Source organism: Tribolium castaneum, chromosome 5, assembly GCF_031307605.1.
Source record: "Tribolium castaneum strain GA2 chromosome 5, icTriCast1.1, whole genome shotgun sequence".
Classification (NCBI taxonomy): domain Eukaryota; kingdom Metazoa; phylum Arthropoda; class Insecta; order Coleoptera; family Tenebrionidae; genus Tribolium; species Tribolium castaneum.
Genome location: NC_087398.1, coordinates 5,511,722 through 5,533,539, shown reverse-complemented (window position 1 = coordinate 5,533,539; position 21,818 = coordinate 5,511,722). Strand labels below are relative to the sequence as shown.

At 37.7% G+C, this 21,818-nt stretch overlaps 6 protein-coding genes across 9 annotated transcripts; 2 read left to right on the top strand and 4 right to left on the bottom strand.

Annotated features, from left to right (window-relative positions):
• Positions 1–119: 119 nt before the first annotated feature.
• Positions 120–2,707, bottom strand: LOC661721 (hypothetical protein). Of its 3 annotated transcripts, none has more exons than XM_967867.4 (5): positions 2,467–2,707; positions 1,275–1,367; positions 897–1,044; positions 565–848; positions 120–500 (listed from the first exon to the last, which is right to left on the bottom strand). In XM_967867.4, exons 1-5 carry the CDS (start codon positions 2,561–2,563, stop codon positions 307–309), a joined length of 816 nt encoding a protein of 271 aa, XP_972960.2. In that variant the 5' UTR covers positions 2,564–2,707; the 3' UTR covers positions 120–306. The 3 variants fall into 3 exon arrangements, with proteins under 3 accessions (XP_972960.2, XP_064212824.1, XP_064212825.1); XM_064356754.1 differs by lacking the exon at positions 2,467–2,707 and adding an exon at positions 1,419–1,651; XM_064356755.1 differs by lacking the exon at positions 2,467–2,707 and adding an exon at positions 1,424–1,651.
• Positions 2,708–3,181: 474 nt separating this feature from the next.
• Positions 3,182–5,444, bottom strand: LOC661763 (protein takeout). Of its 2 annotated transcripts, none has more exons than XM_008195358.3 (5): positions 5,241–5,444; positions 4,946–5,186; positions 4,763–4,896; positions 3,583–3,739; positions 3,182–3,372 (listed from the first exon to the last, which is right to left on the bottom strand). In XM_008195358.3, the coding sequence occupies exons 1-5, from the start codon at positions 5,326–5,328 to the stop codon at positions 3,369–3,371; spliced, it is 624 nt and encodes a 207-aa protein (XP_008193580.1). In that variant the 5' UTR covers positions 5,329–5,444; the 3' UTR covers positions 3,182–3,368. The 2 variants fall into 2 exon arrangements, with proteins under 2 accessions (XP_008193580.1, XP_972997.2); XM_967904.5 differs by having other exon boundaries at positions 3,590–3,739; positions 5,241–5,425.
• A 714-nt stretch (positions 5,445–6,158) lies between these two features.
• LOC100142010 (putative beta-carotene-binding protein) lies at positions 6,159–7,950 on the top strand. Its single transcript, XM_008195359.3, has 3 exons — positions 6,159–6,319; positions 7,166–7,531; positions 7,580–7,950. Exons 1-3 carry the CDS (start codon positions 6,250–6,252, stop codon positions 7,882–7,884), a joined length of 741 nt encoding a protein of 246 aa, XP_008193581.1. The 5' UTR covers positions 6,159–6,249; the 3' UTR covers positions 7,885–7,950.
• A 642-nt stretch (positions 7,951–8,592) lies between these two features.
• On the top strand, positions 8,593–14,623 carry row (relative of woc). Its single transcript, XM_967937.5, has 9 exons — positions 8,593–8,717; positions 9,065–9,193; positions 9,284–9,356; positions 9,561–10,303; positions 10,660–10,952; positions 11,002–11,263; positions 11,312–12,960; positions 13,010–13,170; positions 13,220–14,623. Exons 2-9 carry the CDS (start codon positions 9,068–9,070, stop codon positions 14,401–14,403), a joined length of 4,491 nt encoding a protein of 1,496 aa, XP_973030.2. The 5' UTR covers positions 8,593–8,717; positions 9,065–9,067; the 3' UTR covers positions 14,404–14,623.
• On the bottom strand, positions 14,614–16,898 carry LOC661842 (aromatic-L-amino-acid decarboxylase). Its single transcript, XM_967975.5, has 3 exons — positions 16,336–16,898; positions 15,937–16,171; positions 14,614–15,885 (listed from the first exon to the last, which is right to left on the bottom strand). Exons 1-3 carry the CDS (start codon positions 16,413–16,415, stop codon positions 14,881–14,883), a joined length of 1,320 nt encoding a protein of 439 aa, XP_973068.2. The 5' UTR covers positions 16,416–16,898; the 3' UTR covers positions 14,614–14,880.
• Positions 16,899–17,313: 415 nt separating this feature from the next.
• Positions 17,314–21,741, bottom strand: LOC103313065 (aromatic-L-amino-acid decarboxylase). The gene is made up of 4 exons (XM_008195360.3): positions 21,562–21,741; positions 21,284–21,518; positions 18,121–18,659; positions 17,314–18,065 (listed from the first exon to the last, which is right to left on the bottom strand). The coding sequence occupies exons 1-4, from the start codon at positions 21,639–21,641 to the stop codon at positions 17,414–17,416; spliced, it is 1,506 nt and encodes a 501-aa protein (XP_008193582.1). The 5' UTR covers positions 21,642–21,741; the 3' UTR covers positions 17,314–17,413.
• Between the last annotated feature and the right edge of the window lie 77 nt (positions 21,742–21,818).

The window sequence follows — 21,818 nt, the reverse complement described above, 5'->3', positions numbered from 1 at the left end:
TGTAAACTTGATAGGTAACATAACTGGTTGCCTAACATGTTAGATGTTTTCATTTACAGAGTGTTTCATGTCATTTTCCAAAAATATTTTGAACTCATTACTCAATTAAAACACACGTATACAGCTAAATTTTTATTGTTTAAAAAACATACAACAACAAAGCTTGTTTGGAAATAATACGCATGCTAATCAAGAAAAACCTAACATAAAGAGAATTAAAAGTTTAAGCTAAATTTTGTACTGCCGATCTCGAATAGCACTAGCATTAGGTCACATCCAAACATATCACTATTAAGACGCATTATTCTACTTGCTATTTGATTCTTTCTGATATTTTTCGTATTCTTCATCGCTCAAGAACCAAAGATCAGTCGGCATTTTAGTAAAAACGTTGTTCATGATGTCGGTGAAAATACCAGCCAAGCTATCACCAATGCTATCTTTCAGCTCTCCGATGATTTCTAGCGCATTTTGGTTGATAAACTGGTTAACAGTCTGGCCTGAAACAAAAAATAAAATAAATAAATAAATAATAAAAAATATACCGGAGTAGAAACCACTCACCTAAAACTTTATTTCCGTTGAAGAGATTATAAAGTTTCACTTTCATCCCTCCAACTTTAAAGTCCACCTGCATTTTGTCAATTTTCACAACTTCGCGACCCTCCCGGAGCGGGAAATCCACGGTGGTGGTGACCTTAGTTTGCACATTTGACAATTTCAGGTCACAGGCCCCGTGTCCCACTAAGGGCAAAACCAGGATTTTTCCCTTGAGGTTGTATTGAGATTTGATAGAGAGTAGTGGTAAAGTTAGGCCGAAATTCCACGTTTTCTTGGCTTCGTCAAATCTGAATATATTTTTTACAAAAACGGTTTTTTATTTCCCTAATTCTTACTCGGTGTAAGTCGGCGTGGAATTCGAAGGGCCAGACACGACCAAATCGTAGAGCCCTCCAGTGAGCGTGATAGCGCCCGAGCCCTTACTTACGGTGACTTTGTCCAGAAATAAGGGCTCGAAGGGGTCCACGTTCATGTCGGGAATGCCTAAATTGGAAAAAACGAATAAATTTTCCACCGGTTCGTTTGCAAATTATAGTACTTAAAGAAATTTTTTATTGGTGTTTGTTGATTGGACCATGATCGATTATCTGCTACAAATAACGTCAGTGTGATTAAGATACGAGTTTTGTTCTAATAAGAATTTAACACAAAGTTAATCGTCCAGAGTGATTAGAAAAACATTATATCTGTTCTTGGAATGAAATAATGCTTACCTCTTGCTAATTGCGGAAACATTTCGGTAAATAAGTCGTTGAGACAGGTGTTCAGTTCTGGGTCCGATCGTCGGCATACTCGCAACCAGGGTGCTAAAATAAAAATTTTTATCTTCCGAAGCACATAAATTTATTAAGACAAACACTACGATTAAGCCCGGCTTCTATAAATTACAGACAATTAAATAATTTTCCCGTCAAACCTATCAAACATTTTTCCATCAAACTAAATTATCTTGCAATTGTGTGAATAATAAGTTATTCCTAAATTATTATGAATAATGCTGCCTGGCTTTGCTCATTTCGTCAAGGTCGGCTGATAAAGTCATAAATAAAAAAAATAGCACAACATCCAAGAGAACAGCTTTTTGGTCTCAAAAAAACAAGTTTTGAGCATTTTTGAAAGTCAAATTTTCAACTTTACAAAATTTTGAAACAATCTGCAATTAAAATATTCCCAGAGCTAATCCCAGGAAACGAGAATTTAATGGCGAGAAAGACCTCCAAATTTTGACATTGCTAAAATGAAACGAATTCAGAAAAAAACTAGTTTAAAAAAATGGCGGTTTGTCTGTTATCCTTAGCCTCAATCAGAGTTAGTGAACTCATTTTCTTTAATAAATTTGTACAGACATTCCGGAAGTATAAAAAATTCGAACCGGAACTTATTAATAATTAAAAAGAAAATTTCCTTTGATTTTTATTTATGCACAGGTGTTTTTAATGGCAGTGTAGAATAAGCAAAAAATCATTTATTATTTGCTGCATTGCGTTTTAATTAATATGAATAATAATTACAAAATAAAATAAAAATTTTAATTGTTTGTTTATACTCATCGGTTTGTTTATTATTTAAACTGGCTTACAGAAAATTTCAGAACTTATTTTTAATTAGAAAATGACCAAATTGGCGATATTTACGTAGATTATTACTAATTATTGCTAGAAAATATGACTTTCTTAATTAAATTCAGTCTTACCGACTTGTCTTAATCATTAACTAATTGATAAGTGGGCGAAAATACGTGAAAGCGTGGTTGAATTTATGTTCTAGTAATTTGATATTGGTTTGCTTGGGTTAACAATTTTTATAAGAAAACCGAGATAAAAAGTGGAAGGAGCAAGGCTGTGCGAACTTGAGTGAAATGTTAAATTATTGTAAAAGATAAAATAAATAAAATACTGTACTTACGTCTCTTGGTGAGGAGCGGAGCATCCTTGACTTGATAACCGGAGACTTTTGTATGGAAATAGCACAGAATCGTTGCAAAAACGTAATAGTGAAACATGGTTCCAAGAGACCCTGTTGTTAATCACAAAAACCCGTAACCGAATGAGTTCGTATTTCCATGTTTAGTACTGCAAATTGACTTCACCCCATCCTATCCTGAATTAGAATTAAAGCAAAACGAGCCAATTTGACACTTCTTGCCTTAATCTTTAAGGAGGGATTGCATCACTGCTGGTGAAAGTGGAAACAAGACATTTCTCTTGGCAGGAATGCGCTATATTACGTATTACATTATTTCTTAGATATGGTAGATTCCAATTGGTGTGTAATTATTTTCTGGAGTAAATTACCTACCTGAAGTTCTCCAAATAAAGCAAAATAATTACATGATTTGGGTTAATTTTGTTTTGGGAACAGGAACTGATTCGTGATGATTTATTAAATTCGGAAGCATGTCTTTGGATAAAAACTTGTTTTTGTCACACTTTGACGTGTTCACTGTTTTTATATTTCCTTAATTTGCGTCTACTTTCTCCTATTATCAAAAATATGTTGATGGGATGTTACATAACGTGAATACATTACGTCAAGGCTACATAAAATAAACATTAGCACATCTGAAGAAATGGGGATTGTCCCAATATTTGAGCACCGGCTGCGGTACAAAAACACCAACAAATCGTAAGAATTTATTTATTTCACTTCAAGCAACAAATCATTTGGGTAAAAGTAGATTCAAAGGGTACTTGTGGTAGATTTTGTTCGAGAACTTTTTAAAAATGCTGGCAATTGTGTCTTCTAGAACAGGTTTGATCTCATTTGCGACATTTTTCCAGTTGTCGTTCAGAAACAGATTCATTGCCTCACCTGAAACGGGCCGCGTTTAAGCAATCTAACAATAATCAATAGATTTAAATTTCTACAACCTACTTGAAAGTGATTGCAAGCTAAGCACTAAAATTTCAGTTACAAGTCACAAAACGTCGCTAAGTGCCATCAATGACATCATTCCAGAGGAAATGATGAGAATAAATGAAAAAACTCAAGTCATTTCGTCAAACATTGTGTTTTAATTACCACTTGCCTAACTCTTTGTCACCGTTGAAGAGATCGTCGAGCTGAATTGTCGCATGTCCGATGTTGAAGTCCACGTAAAAGTCCTTTATGTTAAAATAGGTCTCGTTGTCTTTGTGCACCCTCTGGCCTTGCATGATGACGGTGGCGTCGATATTGGCTGAAGAAACAATTACAGAATATTTTTATTAATAATTGTCGGATTACCGCAAACAGCGAACACGATTTGCGTCAGAAATCATGTAATAACAACAATATTTCTTGTGTTATTAATATTAATTATTACCTATATTATGCAATAAATTGAAATACAGAACGGGATGTTTTATCGCATTTTATAAAGCGGGTACAAATTTTTACGTAAACCAAAATCAAATTTTTAACAAAAAGAATACTAAAAAAATTCGTACGAAAAACAGAGTTAATAACTGTTATTTTTAAAAAAGTAAATCACCACGTTTAGTTATTTACCAACAGTTTATTATACTTTTGTTGCGGATATGGATGATTGAAAAAAGCTGTTAGAGCTAATTAATTTAATTTTATAATTATGACACTTCCATTAATTTTATACACGCGAGAGAAACTTCAGAATAATAAAATAACAAATGGGTTGCAATTATCAACATTTTTAATGGACAGATAGTGAAATGGACGTAAATTTATTCACCTGCGAGCTTGTATTAATATGGAATTACCACTCTTACTACACGTTACTTAAAAAATCGCTTTAGCTTTGTAACTCCTTTGTTGTAAATGAAAAAAACTAAAAATAATCACGGACGTACCAACTTTTTTTGTAATAGTTAATAGAGGTTTTTCGTGTCAAACAATTAACATATTCACTGACGACAATTTAGTGTGATTCGTATCATCTCGACGAGGTTAGAGATTTTTTAAAATTATTTTAATTATGAATTATGTTGTAATTTGTTATGAGAGCAAATGTCAATATGCTAAAATTTAAGAAACACTTCAAACAAGTTAGTCCACTCCAATCAAGGACAATTAAATAGGTGTCCTTGGTTTTTTCAGATTGTTTCTTGATGTTTCCACATTCCAAGTTACCAAAGAAAGTAAGCGTACTGTTTTGCATTAAGGCTAGCTCTCTATTAAGAAAGCACATTTCATCCACAGCAGTGCGTAACGAAAATGAAAAAATTGATTTTTCCAAGAACCTTACAGTAGTTTCCTCGACTGGTTCCTGTGCCCGAAATGGGCATCATCAGAATTCGTCCTTCCATCGCATATCTGCTGGTCAGCTCCAAACGCGGCAGCCACAGCTTTATCCTTATTCTGTCCCTTTCCATGTCGATTCTACAACACATTTACTTCATCCAAGTGTCGCCACTCCGCTTAGACCTACTTAACATATTTGAGCACAAACTTGGACGGCCCATAAACTTTAATGTCTCGATAAGTTGACCTAACAGCTACAGCCCCAGAGCCTTGATCAATGACCACTTCTGGTATACACAGTGGCTCACAGCTCGGGATATCAAATTCCGGGATTCCTCGAGCGAGAAGTGGACGCAAATTTTCGACGGAATTTTTTATGCAATCGCTGAGATGGGGATCCGAACGTCGACATACTTTTATAAACGAAGCTGGAAATATTTCATTTATAATTAGTGGAATCAAGGTAAATAAATATGGCTTACGCAATTTTGGTTTTCCTCGAACTGTGGTGAAAACCGCAAAGTTGTAAATAATGAAAACATTAAAAACAATCAGTTTTTTATTACACATGGTGGTTAACAATGAAGGAAAAATGCACTGTCTAATATGTGTTGGAAAAGTGTTAGTACGACTTCAAGTCAGCAATTTCTTGGCACACATTGCAATATTTGTATTGTATGCATTGGCTGTGCAATGAAATTGTGCCAATATTTAATTTTCAAATGTAATTTAAATAACTTAATAGACACATTAAGAAAATATGAAAATTTAACATCAGAAAGAATAAATAATTGGATAAAAAATGAAAAATTCTGGTATTTGGATCACTGTGGTTAAAAATTTTTGCAAAAAAACACTTTGTATGCTGAATTAATATCTAGTTGTTCAAACCCGTTTGAGAAAACTTTAAAAATTATTATGCAATATCCAGTTCCGAAAACTACAAAGTAAAAAAAATCTTCTTTTTGGATTGAGCAGTCTAATGAACACGCAAAAAGTTGAAAAACCCGTTTCTATGCCTTATTCATGTCATTAAATATACCGATTAATTTTAATTAGGGCCATGGTGTTATCATAAATCGCGAAAAACTAAAAAATAATTCTATAAAAATTTATACAAACAACTTCTCTTTTACGATTTTTTTGAGCATTAAAAAAGCAGAAAAAATTTGTTCCCTTAAACGTTTGGAAAAAATCCAGGATTCTCGCTCTTTTTGGAGCGATTTTGTCCTAGTGTTATTTCCGGTGGCAATAATTACAAACAGTGACTTAATTTATATTGTCAGGTGTCTGCACCTTCAACAAAGTCGCTTTACAAGGTTATCTTCGCAAGATTAATTATTTTTCAGAATATATACAAGCAAGGAACGAGGAATGACTCAATTTGTGATACTACAAAAAAGAACTTGACGTGGTTTATATAAACGTAGCGTGTAACATTGGCCTTACAATATTTTTCATTCGAATGTCGACAAGTGCGGCGCGTTTACAATGAATCTGAGTTGCACTCTCGTTTTGTCGGTGCTTATGTGTATAGGCTATGCTTCTGCGAGAAAAATACGTGAGTTGACCGATTTTTTCCCCTAACCAAATTTTAATGTATTAAAAAAAGTTATTACGCCATCCATTGTTGAAAAAGAAATTTGCTGATCGTTACCGAGCACAAGATTTCGAAATCCAACCTGAAGACAGTTTTACGTAAATATTCCAAGAATCCTTCTAGTTATTTCATTCCTGAAATAATTTACCAACCGTATAATTTTATTGATACTCAAAGTGAAATTTCCAGTATGCTTTTTTCCACTGCTCATGTTAGTAATCAAGGATAATTCTTACGTTTATTCAAGATCGTACATAAAGTCGATACTTAATTTAAAAAAATTATTCATTGTACCATTGAGATATCTGAATATTAAGTGATGATTATTGTTAGAACTATGGGTATTTTCATTTGAATAAATAAGTAATAAACAACCGTAATTTGTTATTATTACTGATTTTCATATTGCTTTAAACCTCACGCAGGAATTTCCTTGATTTCTCGCATTTTATGAAAAACCTAGAGGTAGGTACGCGTAACATCCGCTATTTATTTTAGCAAGAAATCTTGTTATTTAAATTACACTCGGTACAAAGTGCGAAAAGTACTCACTGTAGTACTATTGTCTGTTTCAACCGTAATTTTAATCATGACACACATATTTAATTCAAGTTGTAATCAACGATAATTAGGAGTTACGCACCACGTTTTATATTTTTTAATTTTAATGTAGATTTTTCACAACGGGGAGGATTTGGTTTAAATATTTTCTGTTACATTAATCTACAATAATTATTTATTTACAACGCTTAAAAAAATAAATTGCCGTAATACAAGTTTTTGCAGTCAATTATAATATTTTTCCAGCTTCGTATGTGACTCTATGCAAGCGGGACGACCCAAAGCTGGAACAATGCTTCATAAACGCAGTGGAACAAATCCGGCCGTATTTCCGGGCGGGAGTCCCGGATTTATTTATTCCTCCCATGGACCCCCTTGTTATACCCCAAGCCGGGCTCAACAGCGGCGACAACTTCAAAGCCTCGTTCAAAAATATTCAGATTTATTACGCCGATGAATTTAAAATCGAACATTTAAAAGTGGATCTAAATAAGGTCTACATCGATTTGATTGTCAGTTTTCCGAGATTAAGGATCAAATCTCAGTATAACATCGACGGAAGGATTTTGATTTTGACACTCAAGGGACAGGGGCCTGCTGATGGCAATTTCAGTATGTTGTCATTAATTTTTTTTGCCTGTTGATAAGTTTTTGTTGCAGCAAATGTGGGTGCGAAATTAACTGTTGATGGGCAAAGATTCTTCAAAAAAGGGAAAGAATATATTGGGATAACGAACAAAAAGCTGGACTTGTCGTTGGGGAAACCTGTGTTCTATTTCGATAACTTTTTCCGAGATAATCCAGAACTGAATGAGCAAACTAATAAGATTATCAACGAAAATATCGTTGATATTTTGGACGAGTTGAGGCCGGTGGTTGACCAGACGGTCTCTGAATTTGTGTTTGGAATAGTGACAAGGTTATTTAACCGGTATTCCATGGATGAACTGTTTCCTCTTAATTAAATTATTATTTATTATTATTATGTATTTTTGTAAAATAGGCAAATCAATAGAATAATGTTTTAATTATTTGATCTACACTTCCCTGATCTAAAAAAGTATATATCCTTTAAAATATCCTTCGCAACTCTCCCAAAAAATTTTTATATTTTATATATATATTATATATTATTTTATATACATATTTTACTCAATTTTGATCTCAGTCTTATAATTTCTAAGAAAATATGACACACATTTTTTTCTTTATTTACTTTTCAGTGGTTGATTACGATCAAACTAGGAATAAGATAAAAATTGTAAGGGCCATCGTAATCAGAGCATGTTCGGAAATATTTGAAATCTAAAGATATTCTTTTCAGTGAGTACTTTACCCTCGTGCACCTAACTCTAACAAATAATTTAACAAACGTGTATCGTTGGTTGCCTAGAAGTTAGGGTTTAATTGACATATTATTATTGTTGATATTGTAATTATTGTTAAAGTTATAATTATTGTCCTTTTTTATTTTAGTTTAATAAACAACAAAACAGTTTACCAAGTTTACTTAACAAAATTGTTACTGTATGACATAATTTGATTTTTGGTAAACTGTGATAAAGTAACTACACCAAGATATGCCTTATAAAATGCTTAAAAAATAATTAATAAATTGAGTTAACTACGAGGTCCGCATTTACATTTTTCGACTTATTACTGTTTCATTCTGTCATAAATTCAAACTTGCCTCCGTCCGCCATATCGTTGCGTCAAACATAAATAAATATGGCTCCTGTTGCAAAGTCAGTAATGTAGCGTTGACGTTTTGGTGTGTTAATTCAAGTTTTAAGCACTTGTAAGTGTTACTTTAGCTTTTTTTACTTCTTAACTGCTTTCTTCCTTATTATGTAACCTCATATTCGCGTTCCGTATGATTGTATCGACCCACCAGACAGAGTTAGAACGAGGAACCGTCAAACCCTTTACCCGCCATTACCCAATTTGTTTTGCTACCGCAGAATCGGACTCAATTATATAAACAGGGTGTCCCCGGCAAAATTGCTGTGACTTCGCCCCTGGGTTTCTTACTTTTCGCAAATTACAGAGTGGCGAGGTGAACGGTTCTAGTTAAGGCTGGTTCACACTCGAGACGGGTTTTATAGTTTTATGACCGGTTGTAAGGTTAGTTTTTGTGTTTGACAGAACATGCCGAAAGAGAAACAGCTGAATCGGACTCAGTCAAGGCGGGCCGCTAGTAAGGAGGCCCTGAAACAAATGCATCTGTTGCTGGGAGCTGATAATAATAAATATGAAATATCGTCAGATGACGATGTGAGTATCGAGTCGGCGACCATTTTGCCAGACCGACCAATCACAGCGCTTATTTGTGCCGACGTCACAGGATAAACTATCACTTTTTAGGTTATAGAAGTCGAGGTGCAGCCACCAAAGAAGAAATATAAGTTAAGTCACCGGAAGTCATCAGATGGAAATGGTAATTGTCGCGGTGTTATACTCGAATTAGTCCAATTTGACTTTCAAGCGCCCTGTAGTTAGCAAAAATCTTCTAAAAAGTTGTAAATGTCAACTTTATCACCTTTTAATTTCTTGCCAAATGCTAGAAGAGCGATTTTGCAAATGACCACTAAAGGGCGCAAGGTCACGTGATTAGTTTTTGACTAATTGTCGCTCTTGACAGATCGTGACGTCATAGTTTTAAAACCCGTTGACGAAAGTGTTTTCGACTTGGAAGTGGTCGTCGAAGACTTAGCCCCAAGTCAGAAGTCTCGTCTCGAGTTGCTTCAAAAAGAAACAAACGAAGTTGAAACAACAATTCAACAACTCCTCACCGCCCCCAACACCGAAGTCGTCTACAATGGGGTCTACACGACCGCTGTCGAAATCACTGAACAGATACAGACAATCCTTAGCACGCCCACCCCCGCTGCCGCCTCCACCGCCCAGTTCACAATCACGAACCAAACTCCGCTCGCCGCCCCCACCCCCGTACAACAGCCGGTCGCTAGTCAGAGTCTAGTTTTGCAGCAGCAGCCACCGTCTGCCAACAATGCGATTCCACAAAGCTACCAACTGGTCATGGATCCGCGGCTTGGTGTCATCGTGGGGGCGGTGTCCACGTCAAACGCTAGTCCCAACACGCCGCCCCTTTTGTATCAACCCAAAGTTGCAATTCCGGCGCCGGGGGCGGCAGCAGCTACAGAATCGCCGGCGGGCAAGGGACGGCGCGGCCCCATTTTGAGACAAGTGCCCGCTAATGCTATCCCACCGCTGGCGAAAGTGTCGCAGAAGACGCCCGTGGCGGCCAACAAGACCCAGAATAAAATTCAAGTCAAGCCGATGCTGGGGAAGGCGGTGCAGCCCAAGCAAAATGTAGTTAAAACCATCCCGGCTTCACCGAAACCCATCCCGATAAAGGGAAGGGTATGTACTGACTTTTTTATTTTATTTCTACAGTTCTAGATGCAGTTTTAATGGCAATTAAGACATTTGTACTTGTTACGACACTCGCCTACGGCTCGTGTCGCAATTATCATACTTATGGCTTATTAGCCATAAAAGTGAGCCGCATACATAAGTATTACTTACGTATTACGCTTATTATATTTTCTGCAAACTTATTATTATTCAAGTGGGATATCTAGTCCATTTTGGCATAAGATATGCAAAATTAGCTTCGCAAAGTAATAAAAAAATTATTACCTAAGACAATTGGTTACTCACGCTCGCGATAAATTAAAGCTTTGAGTTTGATCAGTGATCAGCTTCGTTATTATTAGCCCCCGACCACCTCGACGTCTACCAATTTTCGCCCGACGGAGAGCAACGTCGAGGGCGGCTTAAGCATGGGTGCAAAGCCGTCGAAGAGTATCGATCTGACTGGCGAAGATGGTCGTGCGTTACCGGACAGCCGGGAAGTGTCCTTCAACAAGCTTCAAGGACGTACCTACCCGTCGCTCGTCGTAGTTGCAAGGCCGCATCTTCGTGTCAAAGATTTGGCAGCAGATCGAAGTAAACTTGACGTCAAGGTCAAAAGTGTGCTTATGTATCCACCCACGAAGTTTACCGAATGGTACCATCGCCCGGTTTTAGTTTTCTCAAGTTACTGTTTTGCGTTTAAGGCTAATCCAACAAGGGTTGGTCCGATCCGATCAAAAATGTTCGGTACATACGACAAATCCACTCAAGCTGGGGATGTATAGTGATGCCTCGAAGTTTCCCTATTCGGGGGGTTACGTGTGGATTTCAGAGTGTTGCCCCCAGAGGTTTGTTTCGGTTTTTAGTGGCTCTATATTTGAAGGGTCGCAGCATCCACCGATGTCAATTTTGAAACTTTTGTACCATTGGTGTTGCCAGACGATTGTGCAAAACGTTACTCAATGGGTAAGTGTAGTGGGTCGTTTGGTGTACTTTTCTACTGGTAGTTTTCAGGTCAAAGTTGATAATCTCTACGTTAAAGGTATGTACACTTGGCTGCGCTCCGTATGTACAGTTGCAATATATTCCCATATTAAACAATTGGGTGGGCCGGGGGTTAAAGTTCAAATCGGGGTGATAAGTCTCGGGACAACGTCCCAAGATGGTAACAAGCGAGAGGTCAAAGTGGAAGTATTGGGAATTCTGGAAACCACCACCAGACATATACGACTGCGAGCGGTGGAACCGCTAAGCGAACTTGAGCGTAATTACAAGAAACGGTTCTCAAAAATCCTTGAGCCGGTGTTCAACTGGGTGCACCCGCAAAGTATCATTGTAACAGATCTGACAGTTGACAAAAACACACTGCATCAACTGGGTTTCCTCCACGTCCAACAAAACACATCCAACGATTATGCGAACAGCAACCGTACTATAATGGAGTACCTGCGACGCATCGTCCCCCGAATGTTCCAAAATACGTTATCTCTTCTTTCCCGACCCATAATCCAGCAATTCCTCGACGAATTGGTCTGGAGGGAGTGGTACGGTACCACCGTTTTGCAATGTTTCGACAATATGGTCAAACATATCTCGGAACAGACTCGGTTCGACTCGGGTTCGTCCCTCATTAACCGGTTGAACAAAGTCAGCGCAAACCCATTCAAAAACTGGTCGATTACGACCTACACCACTTCCACTCCTTCGAAACCGGTGGAACCCGCTCCAAAGCGCTACAGCCGCTTGCGCAAACCGCAACCCTCTGCACCTGCACCACCTCCGGTACAGGAGGTAGTAAGGCCTAGTAAATCTCATTCGCCGGATGTACCTGAGCAGATGGTACCTCTTGAAAATTACTACTACGGTACCATTTCTCCGACTACGCCCTCCAAGAATAATACCATGATTAATATTAAGTGCCCCTTCTGTAAATTGACGTTTAATACGAACATCTCCCTCATGAACCACTTATTCAAACATGCGCATAACGTGTCGAATGACGTCCAATTGTGCAAGTACTGTCTGACGATAGTACCATCAGCCAATGATCTGCTCAAGCATATTAACACCGCGCATCCTGACGAAACCAAGTTTGACAACGGATTCGTGTGTTTGATTTGCGAATCCCACTTTCGGAATCCGTTCATACTAGGAAAACACTTGTCAAGGGAACACAACCCGTCGGAACTACCCTATTTGTGCGGTACTTGCGGGTTCCGGTGTTCTAATCATAAGCAAGCCGTGGATCACTTCTACCAACAGCACGACCGCGGAACGACGATTCAGTGTCCGTTCTGTCTTAAATCGACGACGATTTACTCGGGAGGGAGGAACATATCGCAAAATATGAACTACTTCATCCAACATTTACAAAAACATCAGAAAAAACAGCTGGCGAAACGGTGCGGAAAGTGCACGCTTTGGTTCATCCAAAAAGAGTTTCTTAAAGACCATCAGATCAAAATGCACGCTTCGCAGAGAGGCAAACCAGGACTGGTACCAGCGTTTGCACCGAGAAACGGCGTCATGGTGCCCAAATCCAAGATGGACAAGTGGCCAGATGATGCCAAAGTGATCAATTTCTCGACCCTTTATTTCAACGTTAACAAGAATCTTAATTGTAAAGAGTGCGGACAATCGTTAAGTTCACCGAAACACTTCGCGTAAGTTTTTTCTTTTGTTTTACGAAATTGTCTAATTTTTCAATTGTAGGTCATTTGATAGTTGTCAGAATCCAAACTGCCAGTTTTCGACATGTTGCACCACAGCCATGCAAAACCACGTGGCTAAATGTAAATTCCTCAATTCGAAACTACCGGCCGAGAAGCTCCCCTATGAGATGTTTTGTATTTGTGGCTACAGCGATACCGATGGTAATTAATTTTTGTCTAGTTGGTAAAACCGTTAATTTGTCTGTCGTAGGTAACATGTTGGCTAAACATTTGGCAATTTGCGAGCGCAAATCGGCGTATCCATCTCAGGAGGCTGCGAAAGAGGCCACCGTCACTCATAGTATGCTTGATGTTTTGGGTTTGGTGCGGAAACCAGAAGAGGCGACGTCGAGTAAAGATGATCTGCCCCGACTTATACCGACAAGATCTGAACCGATTATTTTGAAACGCGGCAGGCCTAGGAAACATCCGGTACCACCAAAAGAAGTCATTGAAGTAAAAGATGACGAAGAGCCCTTGAGTATTAGTGAGGTCAGGGGAGGGGTTAAAATTGAAGGAGAGAAACATGGTATGACTGAAATTGAAGAAATTAAAGAAAGTGAAAATAAGGATGTCTCGGAGAAACAAAAGGAAGTCCAAGAGGATAAGAGTCAAGTTGGACAGGAAGACCATCAAGAGAAAGGTACTGAAGAAGAAACAAGTGAAGTCGTTGATAAGGAACAAGAAGACCATCCTGAGAAAGAGATTGAAGAAGAAGCAAGTGAAGTCGGTGGTAAGGGACAAGAAGAAGATCAAGGGAAAGAGATTGAAGAAGAAACAAGTGAAGTGGTTGATAAGGGACAAGAAGACCAACAAGAAAAAGAGATTGCAGAAGAAACAAGTGAAGTGGTTGATAAGGAACAAGAAGATCAACAAGAGAAAAATATTGAAAAAGAAACAAGTGAAATCGTTAAGGCACCAGAAGACCAAGAAGAGAAAAATGTTGAAGAAGAAACAAGTGAAGTTATTGATAAAGTACAAGAAGACCCTCACGAGGAAGAAGAAAAAACAAATGACATTGTTGATAAGGGTCAAGAAGATCATAGAAATGAGGAAGTTGAAGAAACGACGAGTGGAATTAAGGAACAAGAAGACGTTCAACAAAAAGAAGCTGAAGATGACAGTGGAATTGTTGATAATAAATCGGAAAATGATGAAGTAAAGTGTGTGGAAGAAGAGGAAATAAAAGAACACAGTGCAGAAGCACGAGACAACGAATCTGTTAGTGAAAATACAAAAGACGTAAATGAATTACAGTCTGAGACAGTTGAAAGTGAAAGTATGGAAGTTGACAGTTGTAATGCCAGCGAAACAGTCGAAACGGTGGCAATAGGAAATCAAATGGAAAAAAACTCTGAAACTATTGATGATATCTGTCCTATGGATACAGACTAAAACCTAGAGAGTATATTACGTTTGTAAATAAGATGTTATTGTTCAAGACTGTAAAAAGTAATTGTTGCGAACATAGTTAATTAGTGTTTGCGTTTCTTTCAAACTCGTTTTTCTTTTACAAAAGCAGATTTTTTATATGCTTATCACGTCTGTTCTGTAAGGTTCTATTGAATATTATATTTGTAATACTTTTAAATAAAAAAATCCTCCTTGAGTTTAATATTTATTTTTTATTTTTAATACAACAATCACACTAATAAATACAACTGACCCAAAACTATCACGTAATTCGGAGACAATTTTCAATTTCGACCTGCTATTCACGAAAAAAAAAGCGATTTTAAAACACCTACAAAAATAGCATAATCTGTTTTATTTATATTCGATAGGATAAAATAAACCATAACCATACTCGTAATGTTACCTGCGTTTTACGTCATTCGATAGTTAAAAAAAACTCGCTCTTAACGTAAATTATTATTCTACTTGACTCTTTATCTCCCTCCACGCGAACACCACATCTTTTTCTTCCGTAAATCTACTACAAATTACAAACCTAATAACCAATCGACTTTGATAATAATACGGCATCACGAAAATATTCTTCCGTTTCGCCAGCCTATCTAACAATTCTTTCGTCCGTCCATCCTCACCCTTTAATCTAAAACAAACCAACCCCATACTGGCCGTACACACCTCAAACCTCTGATCACTTTCAACCAAACATTGGAAAAATTTTGCCAAAGCGATTTGCCCCCTGATATGGGTCCGTATCCCCTCAACCCCGTAAATTCTCAACACAAACCAGAGCTTCAACGCCCGAAATCGGCGAGAATCCGGAATTTGGATAAACAATTCATTACTTTGAATATCCCTGAACCACATTGCCGAGCAGTCGGAATTGACCAGCATCCACTTATGGGGGTTAAAATTAAACGAATCGGCAAATTCCACCCCTTTCATCAAGTGGCGGTACTCAGGGCAGGCGAAAGCCGAGCCAGCGTAAGCCGCATCCACGTGCAACCAAATTTTAAACTGCTGGCAAATCGGCCCGATTTCGTCCAATTGATCAAATGAGCAAGTCCCGGTGGTCCCAAGAGTGGCAATGACGCAGCAAGGCGTCAACCCCATCCTGATATCCTCATTGATGGCCTCCTTGAGGACTTCGCCCCTCAGTTGGCCTTTTTCATCCGTTCGCAGCAGTCTCATAGTCACAGAAGCCAAAAGACCCGCTTTTTCTACAGAAGAATTCGACTGCTCGGACGTATAAGCCACCAAATTCCCTTCTTCAACCCCCGTTTCCAAAATAATTCGATTCTTGGCGGCCAGGAGAGCCACTAATGTGGATTCGCTGGCCGCGTTTTGGATAAAGCCACCCCCAGGGCCATCAGAACTATTCATAAATTCTTTAGGCAAGTCGAGGATTTTTGCAAGCCAGTCCATCATTTTGCGTTCGAGTTCTACACATGCCGGATTCGGGAACTAAAATTATGAAAATAAAATATGTAGGGGGTGGGGAATGGTCAGGATTACTTGGTCGGTGGAGATGATTCCCAAGCCCGCTGATAGTAATTCTCCGACTATTCCGGGGTATGAATTTGCAGTGGGATAATAAGCGTGGAAGTTGGGGGAATGCCAGTGGGTCAGGCCGGGGGCTATGACCCGGTTGAGGTCCTGGAGGACTTGCGGCCAGGAATCGCCCGCTTCGGGGGCTTCCGCGGGCAAAAGATTCTTTAAATAGCCGGGCTCGACGGACGAAACAACTTGCCTAGAAAGTGTATAATTGGTTGCCTGCATAGGAAAAGCTGCCGAATTTTAAATGAAAATCGAAATTACATGAAACAGACTTCAATAAACTATAAAGGCGGATTAAAAAAATATTTTTTTATTAAAGTGACTACTAATTGCCTTACAATTGATTTTTTTTCTTACCTTTGTCTAATAGTATCACAATAATCAGCAATATAGTCAATGATTTCCTTCCCAAATTTCCTAAACTCGGCACAGTTCATTATTAACGACTCACTATAGTTTCTTCTTGACCTCTCACTGTCTTAAGACTCTTAAGAACATCACCGTCATCTACTTTATCGAAATGGGTACAATAAAACTTTTTTATTCATGAGAAAGGCAACTTTCTTTCTAATCAAAACTTAAATAAAATTTCCATTGTCTCTAAAGAAAGTGCAAGTGAAAGTAATTCACACTTGATTAAAGTAAGTAAACCCAACTTATTTTTATTGGAACCAATAAAATAATATGTATCTCTAGGTTTAGAAACTCGAAAACACGCTAACACAATTATTTTTTACTAAGGAATTTGGATCACTTATTAATAATTTTGGACAATAAAAACTAACATCATCAACATGCTAGTAATACTCGGTGACTGTCATCCACAGGGAAAAAATACCACATACTCCAATTATAAATTCAAATCATAATTCAGAGAAGAATAAAAGCGGTTTTTTTTTGTTACTTGGTTTATAAAAATAACACGTGGATAATGTTGCAGGACACCTTGAATAATCACCTTGTGCTTGTAATCAATGACTAATTTGAGCGACGATATCTGTGTTCTGAGCAGTTGGCGGCTTTACATAATCAGAATATTTGTCAACGGATTTTTCGACGTTTTACTTATTGTTTTTAAAATTTTATTTGAATGTTTCCCACTCAAAAAACACCAGATTACCTTCCTTTGCAACTTTAAAGGATTCAGCCTTGTTTTTACGGTACTTTTTTAAAAATATTCATCTCCTAGGATGATGAAAAAAGAATAAATATTTAGTCGTATTCGTAACGCAAAGCAAAAATTTTGATTTTTTTTTATTTTTTTTTGTTGAACAACGAGGACTATTAATATCTATTTATTTCGTTCAGGTTTGTTTAAGGAGAATAATACGCAAATTCAATTCCAAATGTTTTTTATTTTTCATGCAACCACCAGTATAACAAATCTTATACAAAACAATAAATAAAACAACAATCTCAGGCACATAGTAACCCCTCACTTCGACTTCTCAATATCGTTTATCTTTTGGCACCTAGCATTGCTAATCTCAATCGAGATATCACTCTTCCTTTCAACCTTGCACCCCAGAATCTCATCGGCTTGGCTCGCGAACTCATTCCAGGCATAATCCACGTGTCTTTTTTCCGTTAACCGACTACAAACCGCAAACCGAATCACATGACTCTCTCCAAAGTGTCCCGCGATGACATAAATCTTCTTCCTCTGCTGGACGCGTTCCAAGAGTTTGACGGTCAACGCATCGTCGCCTTTCAGCTTGAAACACACCAGGCCCATGCTCGAGGAGCACACTTCGAACCGCTGGTCGCCTCGGACCAACTCCTCGAAGCGCTGGGCCAGGGAGATCTGGTGCCGGATGTGCTTCTGGATGCCGTCGACGCCGTAAATGCGGAGCACGAACCAGAGCTTCAACGCGCGGAAGCGCCGGCCGAGGGAGATCTGCCAGTGGCGGTACTCCGGGGCCAGGCCTTTGTGCTGGTCCTTGAGGTAGATGCGCTCCACGTTGAAGGCCTCCACCAGGTGGCGGGCGTCCCGGACCCACATCGCCGAGCAGTCGAAGTTCACCAGCATCCACTTGTGCGGGTTGAAGTTGAACGAGTCCGCGTATTCAACTCCTTTCATCAAGTACCTGATAATAATCGATTTTTTGCGACCAAACTTAATATAACAGAAAATTTTGCTACCTATATTCGGGGCAGGCAAAGGCCGAGCCGGCATAAGCCGCGTCAATGTGCAGCCAAACATTTTCCCTCTGGCACACCGGTCCCAACTCCTCCAGTTTATCGAACGCACAAGTCGGGGTCGTGCCCAAGTTCGCAACGACGTAGCATGGGATAAGCCCCTGCTCCTTATCCTTCCGAATGGCTTCCTCTAACGCGTCTCCTCGCAATTGTCCCTTTTCGTCAACGGGTAGCAACCGCATGGGCATTGAGCCCAAAAGGCCGGATTTTTCCACGGAGGAATTTGACTGGTTTGATGAGTACGCTACGAGTTTTCCTTTAATTTCCGCTTCGGACAACTCGGGGTGCAGTTTTTGTATGTCTCGGACTGTTTTTTCTTTAGCGGCTAGCAGGGCCACAAAGGTGGTTTCGCTGGCGGAGCCTTGGATCACTCCGCCACCGGGCCCCTCAGAACAGTTGAGGAATTCTTCAGGGAGGCCGAGGAGCTTACCGAGCCAGTTCATCATGACGACCTCCAGTTCGGTGTACGCGGGGCTTGCCACCTTTTTATTGTACAAATTACAACTAATGATAACTAATGAGGATAAATAAAAAAAAATAAATACAATTTCACTGTTAATTACCAAGTTTGGTAACGAAATACGAAGTCTAAAAACTATTTCATAAAAATGAGATTGTGTCTCAATAATACATCGCTTGTCTATATTTCTATCCTACAATAAAATTTTGAAGGAAAATATAACATTTTATTTACTGTTTTTTAGTTTTCAGACGGCAATATTTGATTCATAGTTCCCAGTTTCTCATTCATGTATGCAAACAATACATGCTCGTAATTATTGAGAAAACTCGTGGATTATTTAGTAAATAGTTGCACAATTATTTAATTATCTTTCTGTAAGAGGTGAAATGTCAAACAAATTATGGCCAAAACTTGCAATTAGGATTATGTTAATTATTGCAAAAACTTTTGTTGACAACACTTTTTTCTATATAAAATTATGTTTTACCAACATGACGGAGGATATTCGTGGTCTACATCTATGAAATACAGTCACCAATTTCGAAACTGGAACAGGATGAACAGGAATAATAATAATAATAATAAGATACTTGAGACACCAAATATTTATTGCCTCCCTATTTTCCGGAACAATGACTAATAATAATAATAATAATAATAATAATAATAATAATAATAATAATAATGTTACTTGAGACACCAAATATTTATTACTCCCTATTTTCGGGAACAATGACTAATACGCTGAATTCGATTTTGCAGTTTCAAAGTTGTTTGCAATAAGTGTAAATTTTGGATTTTGCTCGGATTTAGAAGTTGGTACAGAAAGCAAATATGTATTTATTACAAGAGATTAAATTAAGAAAACAAACTAGTTAATCGCTTTGTTCAAATCTTGTTTTTTACCACATGTCAGTTTACGTTAGTATGCAATAAATTTATCACATATCCAAAGTTCGGAAAACCTTCATCGTGATGAGCTCGGAATGCAACTTTAATAATAATTTATTAAAATAAACACTGATTTCAAAACAAAATTATTGAATTAGAAGCCATTTCTAAATTTTCCTAGTAGGTTACCATTAAAAAAAATTGCATAACTCAAAAACAAGAAAGAATTTAGAAAAAAAATTCTAAAAAAATATTTTTCACTTTGAAAAGTGTAAAAAAAATTTTAAAAAAATTATTTTTCACTTTCGAAAAGTGTACATTATGTAAAAAATGCTCAACATTTTTGCTGGAATAATACAGACTAAAAATTTAATCAATTAAGAAATGCAGTTACAATCTTCAGCATCTTAGCCAAGATCTTTTCTAATTACGTTCACGAAATTTAATTCTGACCACAAGCTACAGAGTAAAAAAAAGACAAATTTACTTCAAGAAGTCAGCATACGTATAAATTTTCCGTAACAATTAATATCAACTACACACCCGGTTTTATTCGGAATTCAGCGAAAAGCGAGAATAGTTCTATGTATCGTTAAAACAAAAACAAATGTTTATACTTTTTTATTTAAAAACTCCGATTAATTGGTCCACAGTATGTAATCAAGACTCAAGTAAAAAATAAAATTAAACAATAGAAAATTTTCTTAAAATCCACAAAAAATTTTTCCTAAATTTTATCCAGAAATTAATGAGGTATTTCATGTGGAGCGGCCGAAAAAAATCTGCCATCCTTAAATTCGCTCATATTCTGCATAAATGTGCTCCAAGAAAGCATGATTGTAAATACATAATGATTTGTAATTATAACTTAAATCGCAAAAAAGAATCTCTACTCGTTTATGTTATGAAAGCCGTTCGATCACGGATATTAAGTACTACGAACAGAAATTTTACAGTGTAAAATCTATATAATTATAGCTAAAAATATTAAAAAGAAGGTCCAAGTTACTAAAAATCGGACTTGAAACTTTATTTCCGGTTTTCTACACGAACAATATTTCAAATTTTGAATGTAATTTCAGAGTTTAAAATATTAAACACCTTTTTAAATGTTTTGCTATTCATTGCTTTATTAGAATAGCAGTTTACCAAAACGTTATGCTTAATATCTGGTCAATAACTTTTAAGTAACTCGCTCACAAAAAAATCGTCACGTATTTACCATTCATATCTTTTAGGAACACAATAAATTGTAATTGTAACCGAAGAATTGAAATGCTCGTAATGGTAATCTAATCAGATAATCACATAATAGTTATTTTTATATTAATAGGTGTACGAAACGTGTGTTTTTAAGAATATGCCATTTTGTAGTTTAGAAGAGTTTATGGTTTTGCACCACAATTAGATGCACCGATAAACACATAATTTGTCAAAGGAAGAGCCGTAAGCCGTTGCTCCAAAATGTTATAACCATTTTAAATGTGCATTAATTTAAATAAATGAAAAAAACAGAAGTATTGCATTACATTTGTGACCTTAGATAGACGTAGAGAACATCTCTCGACTTACATGTACTATATTTATTGTTTGTTGTTGATTATCAATAAAACAGTAAATACCTACTAAATTTAAAATTGTGTTTTCAGAAGGCAAATATATTTTTAATTTTAAATGTATTCCCATACGTTACAATAATGTATTAAATTTATAAACATAAATCGTTGAGTTGTTGTGTTTTCCCTCCCTTACCCAGCTCAAGCCCACGCATCCGAACCCGGCACTCAGCATCTCGCCCACAATGCTCGGAAAGGAGCTGGCCGTCGGGAAGAAGGCATGAAAATGCGGCGATGTCCAGTGCGTGATCCCCGGCATGATGATCCTGTCGACATCCTGCAACACCTCCTGCCACTTCTCCCCGGCCTGCGGCGGCTCCTCCGGGATCAGCTTCTCCAAGTATCCCGGAGCCACCCCCGCCACCACCGGCCTACTCCTCATTACTCGCCCTGCACTCCTCGCCGCCAACTCACCGCTCCTCCACCGTCTCCAAGTAATCCGCGATGTAATCCACGGCGGCTTTGCCGAACTCCCTGAACTGCTGCGAGTCCATCTTTCACTTTCTCACAACACTTTCACAAAGCACTGAGATGCGGCGGAAACGCGAAGCGCTTATATACCGGGTGCCTTTCGTCGAGTGGAGCGTGCCGTCTCCGAGAGGATGCTTATATACGGGGACTTTTTCAAAATTCAAGGTGCAGCGCGAAAAAATTCGATAGTATGCACTGAC

Bases quoted from the DNA above. Each gene is read 5' to 3' on its own strand.
- LOC661721 (XM_967867.4), bottom strand. From the start codon at position 2,563: ATGTTTCACTATTACGTTTTTGCAACGATTCTGTGCTATTTCCATACA. The intron at 1,368-2,466 runs GTAAGTACAGTA...TTTTTATTTTAG, and splicing joins TCCGCTCCTCACCAAGAGAC to CACCCTGGTTGCGAGTATGC. The intron at 1,045-1,274 runs GTAAGCATTATT...TTTCCAATTTAG, and splicing joins GTTTCCGCAATTAGCAAGAG to GCATTCCCGACATGAACGTG.
- LOC661842 (XM_967975.5), bottom strand. From the start codon at position 16,415: ATGAACTGTGCCGAGTTTAGGAAATTTGGGAAGGAAATCATTGACTAT. The intron at 16,172-16,335 runs GTAAGAAAAAAA...TACACTTTCTAG, and splicing joins TGTGATACTATTAGACAAAG to GCAAGTTGTTTCGTCCGTCG. The intron at 15,886-15,936 runs GTAATCCTGACC...TCATAATTTTAG, and splicing joins GAATCATCTCCACCGACCAA to TTCCCGAATCCGGCATGTGT.
- LOC661763 (XM_967904.5), bottom strand. From the start codon at position 5,328: ATGTGTAATAAAAAACTGATTGTTTTTAATGTTTTCATTATTTACAAC. The intron at 3,740-4,762 runs GTAAGGTTCTTG...TTGTTTCTTCAG, and splicing joins AACCAGTCGAGGAAACTACT to CCAATATCGACGCCACCGTC. The intron at 3,373-3,589 runs GCAAGTGGTAAT...GGCCCGTTTCAG, and splicing joins CAACGGTGACAAAGAGTTAG to GTGAGGCAATGAATCTGTTT.
- row (XM_967937.5), top strand. From the start codon at position 9,068: ATGCCGAAAGAGAAACAGCTGAATCGGACTCAGTCAAGGCGGGCCGCT. The intron at 9,357-9,560 runs GTAATTGTCGCG...CGCTCTTGACAG, and splicing joins GAAGTCATCAGATGGAAATG to ATCGTGACGTCATAGTTTTA. The intron at 12,961-13,009 runs GTAAGTTTTTTC...TTTCAATTGTAG, and splicing joins AGTTCACCGAAACACTTCGC to GTCATTTGATAGTTGTCAGA.
- LOC100142010 (XM_008195359.3), top strand. From the start codon at position 6,250: ATGAATCTGAGTTGCACTCTCGTTTTGTCGGTGCTTATGTGTATAGGC. The intron at 6,320-7,165 runs GTGAGTTGACCG...ATATTTTTCCAG, and splicing joins TGCTTCTGCGAGAAAAATAC to CTTCGTATGTGACTCTATGC. The intron at 7,532-7,579 runs GTATGTTGTCAT...TTTTTGTTGCAG, and splicing joins GCCTGCTGATGGCAATTTCA to CAAATGTGGGTGCGAAATTA.
- LOC103313065 (XM_008195360.3), bottom strand. From the start codon at position 21,641: ATGGACTCGCAGCAGTTCAGGGAGTTCGGCAAAGCCGCCGTGGATTAC. The intron at 21,519-21,561 runs GTGAGTTGGCGG...AATGAGGAGTAG, and splicing joins TTGGAGACGGTGGAGGAGCG to GCCGGTGGTGGCGGGGGTGG. The intron at 18,066-18,120 runs GTAGCAAAATTT...GATTATTATCAG, and splicing joins TTTGCCTGCCCCGAATATAG to GTACTTGATGAAAGGAGTTG.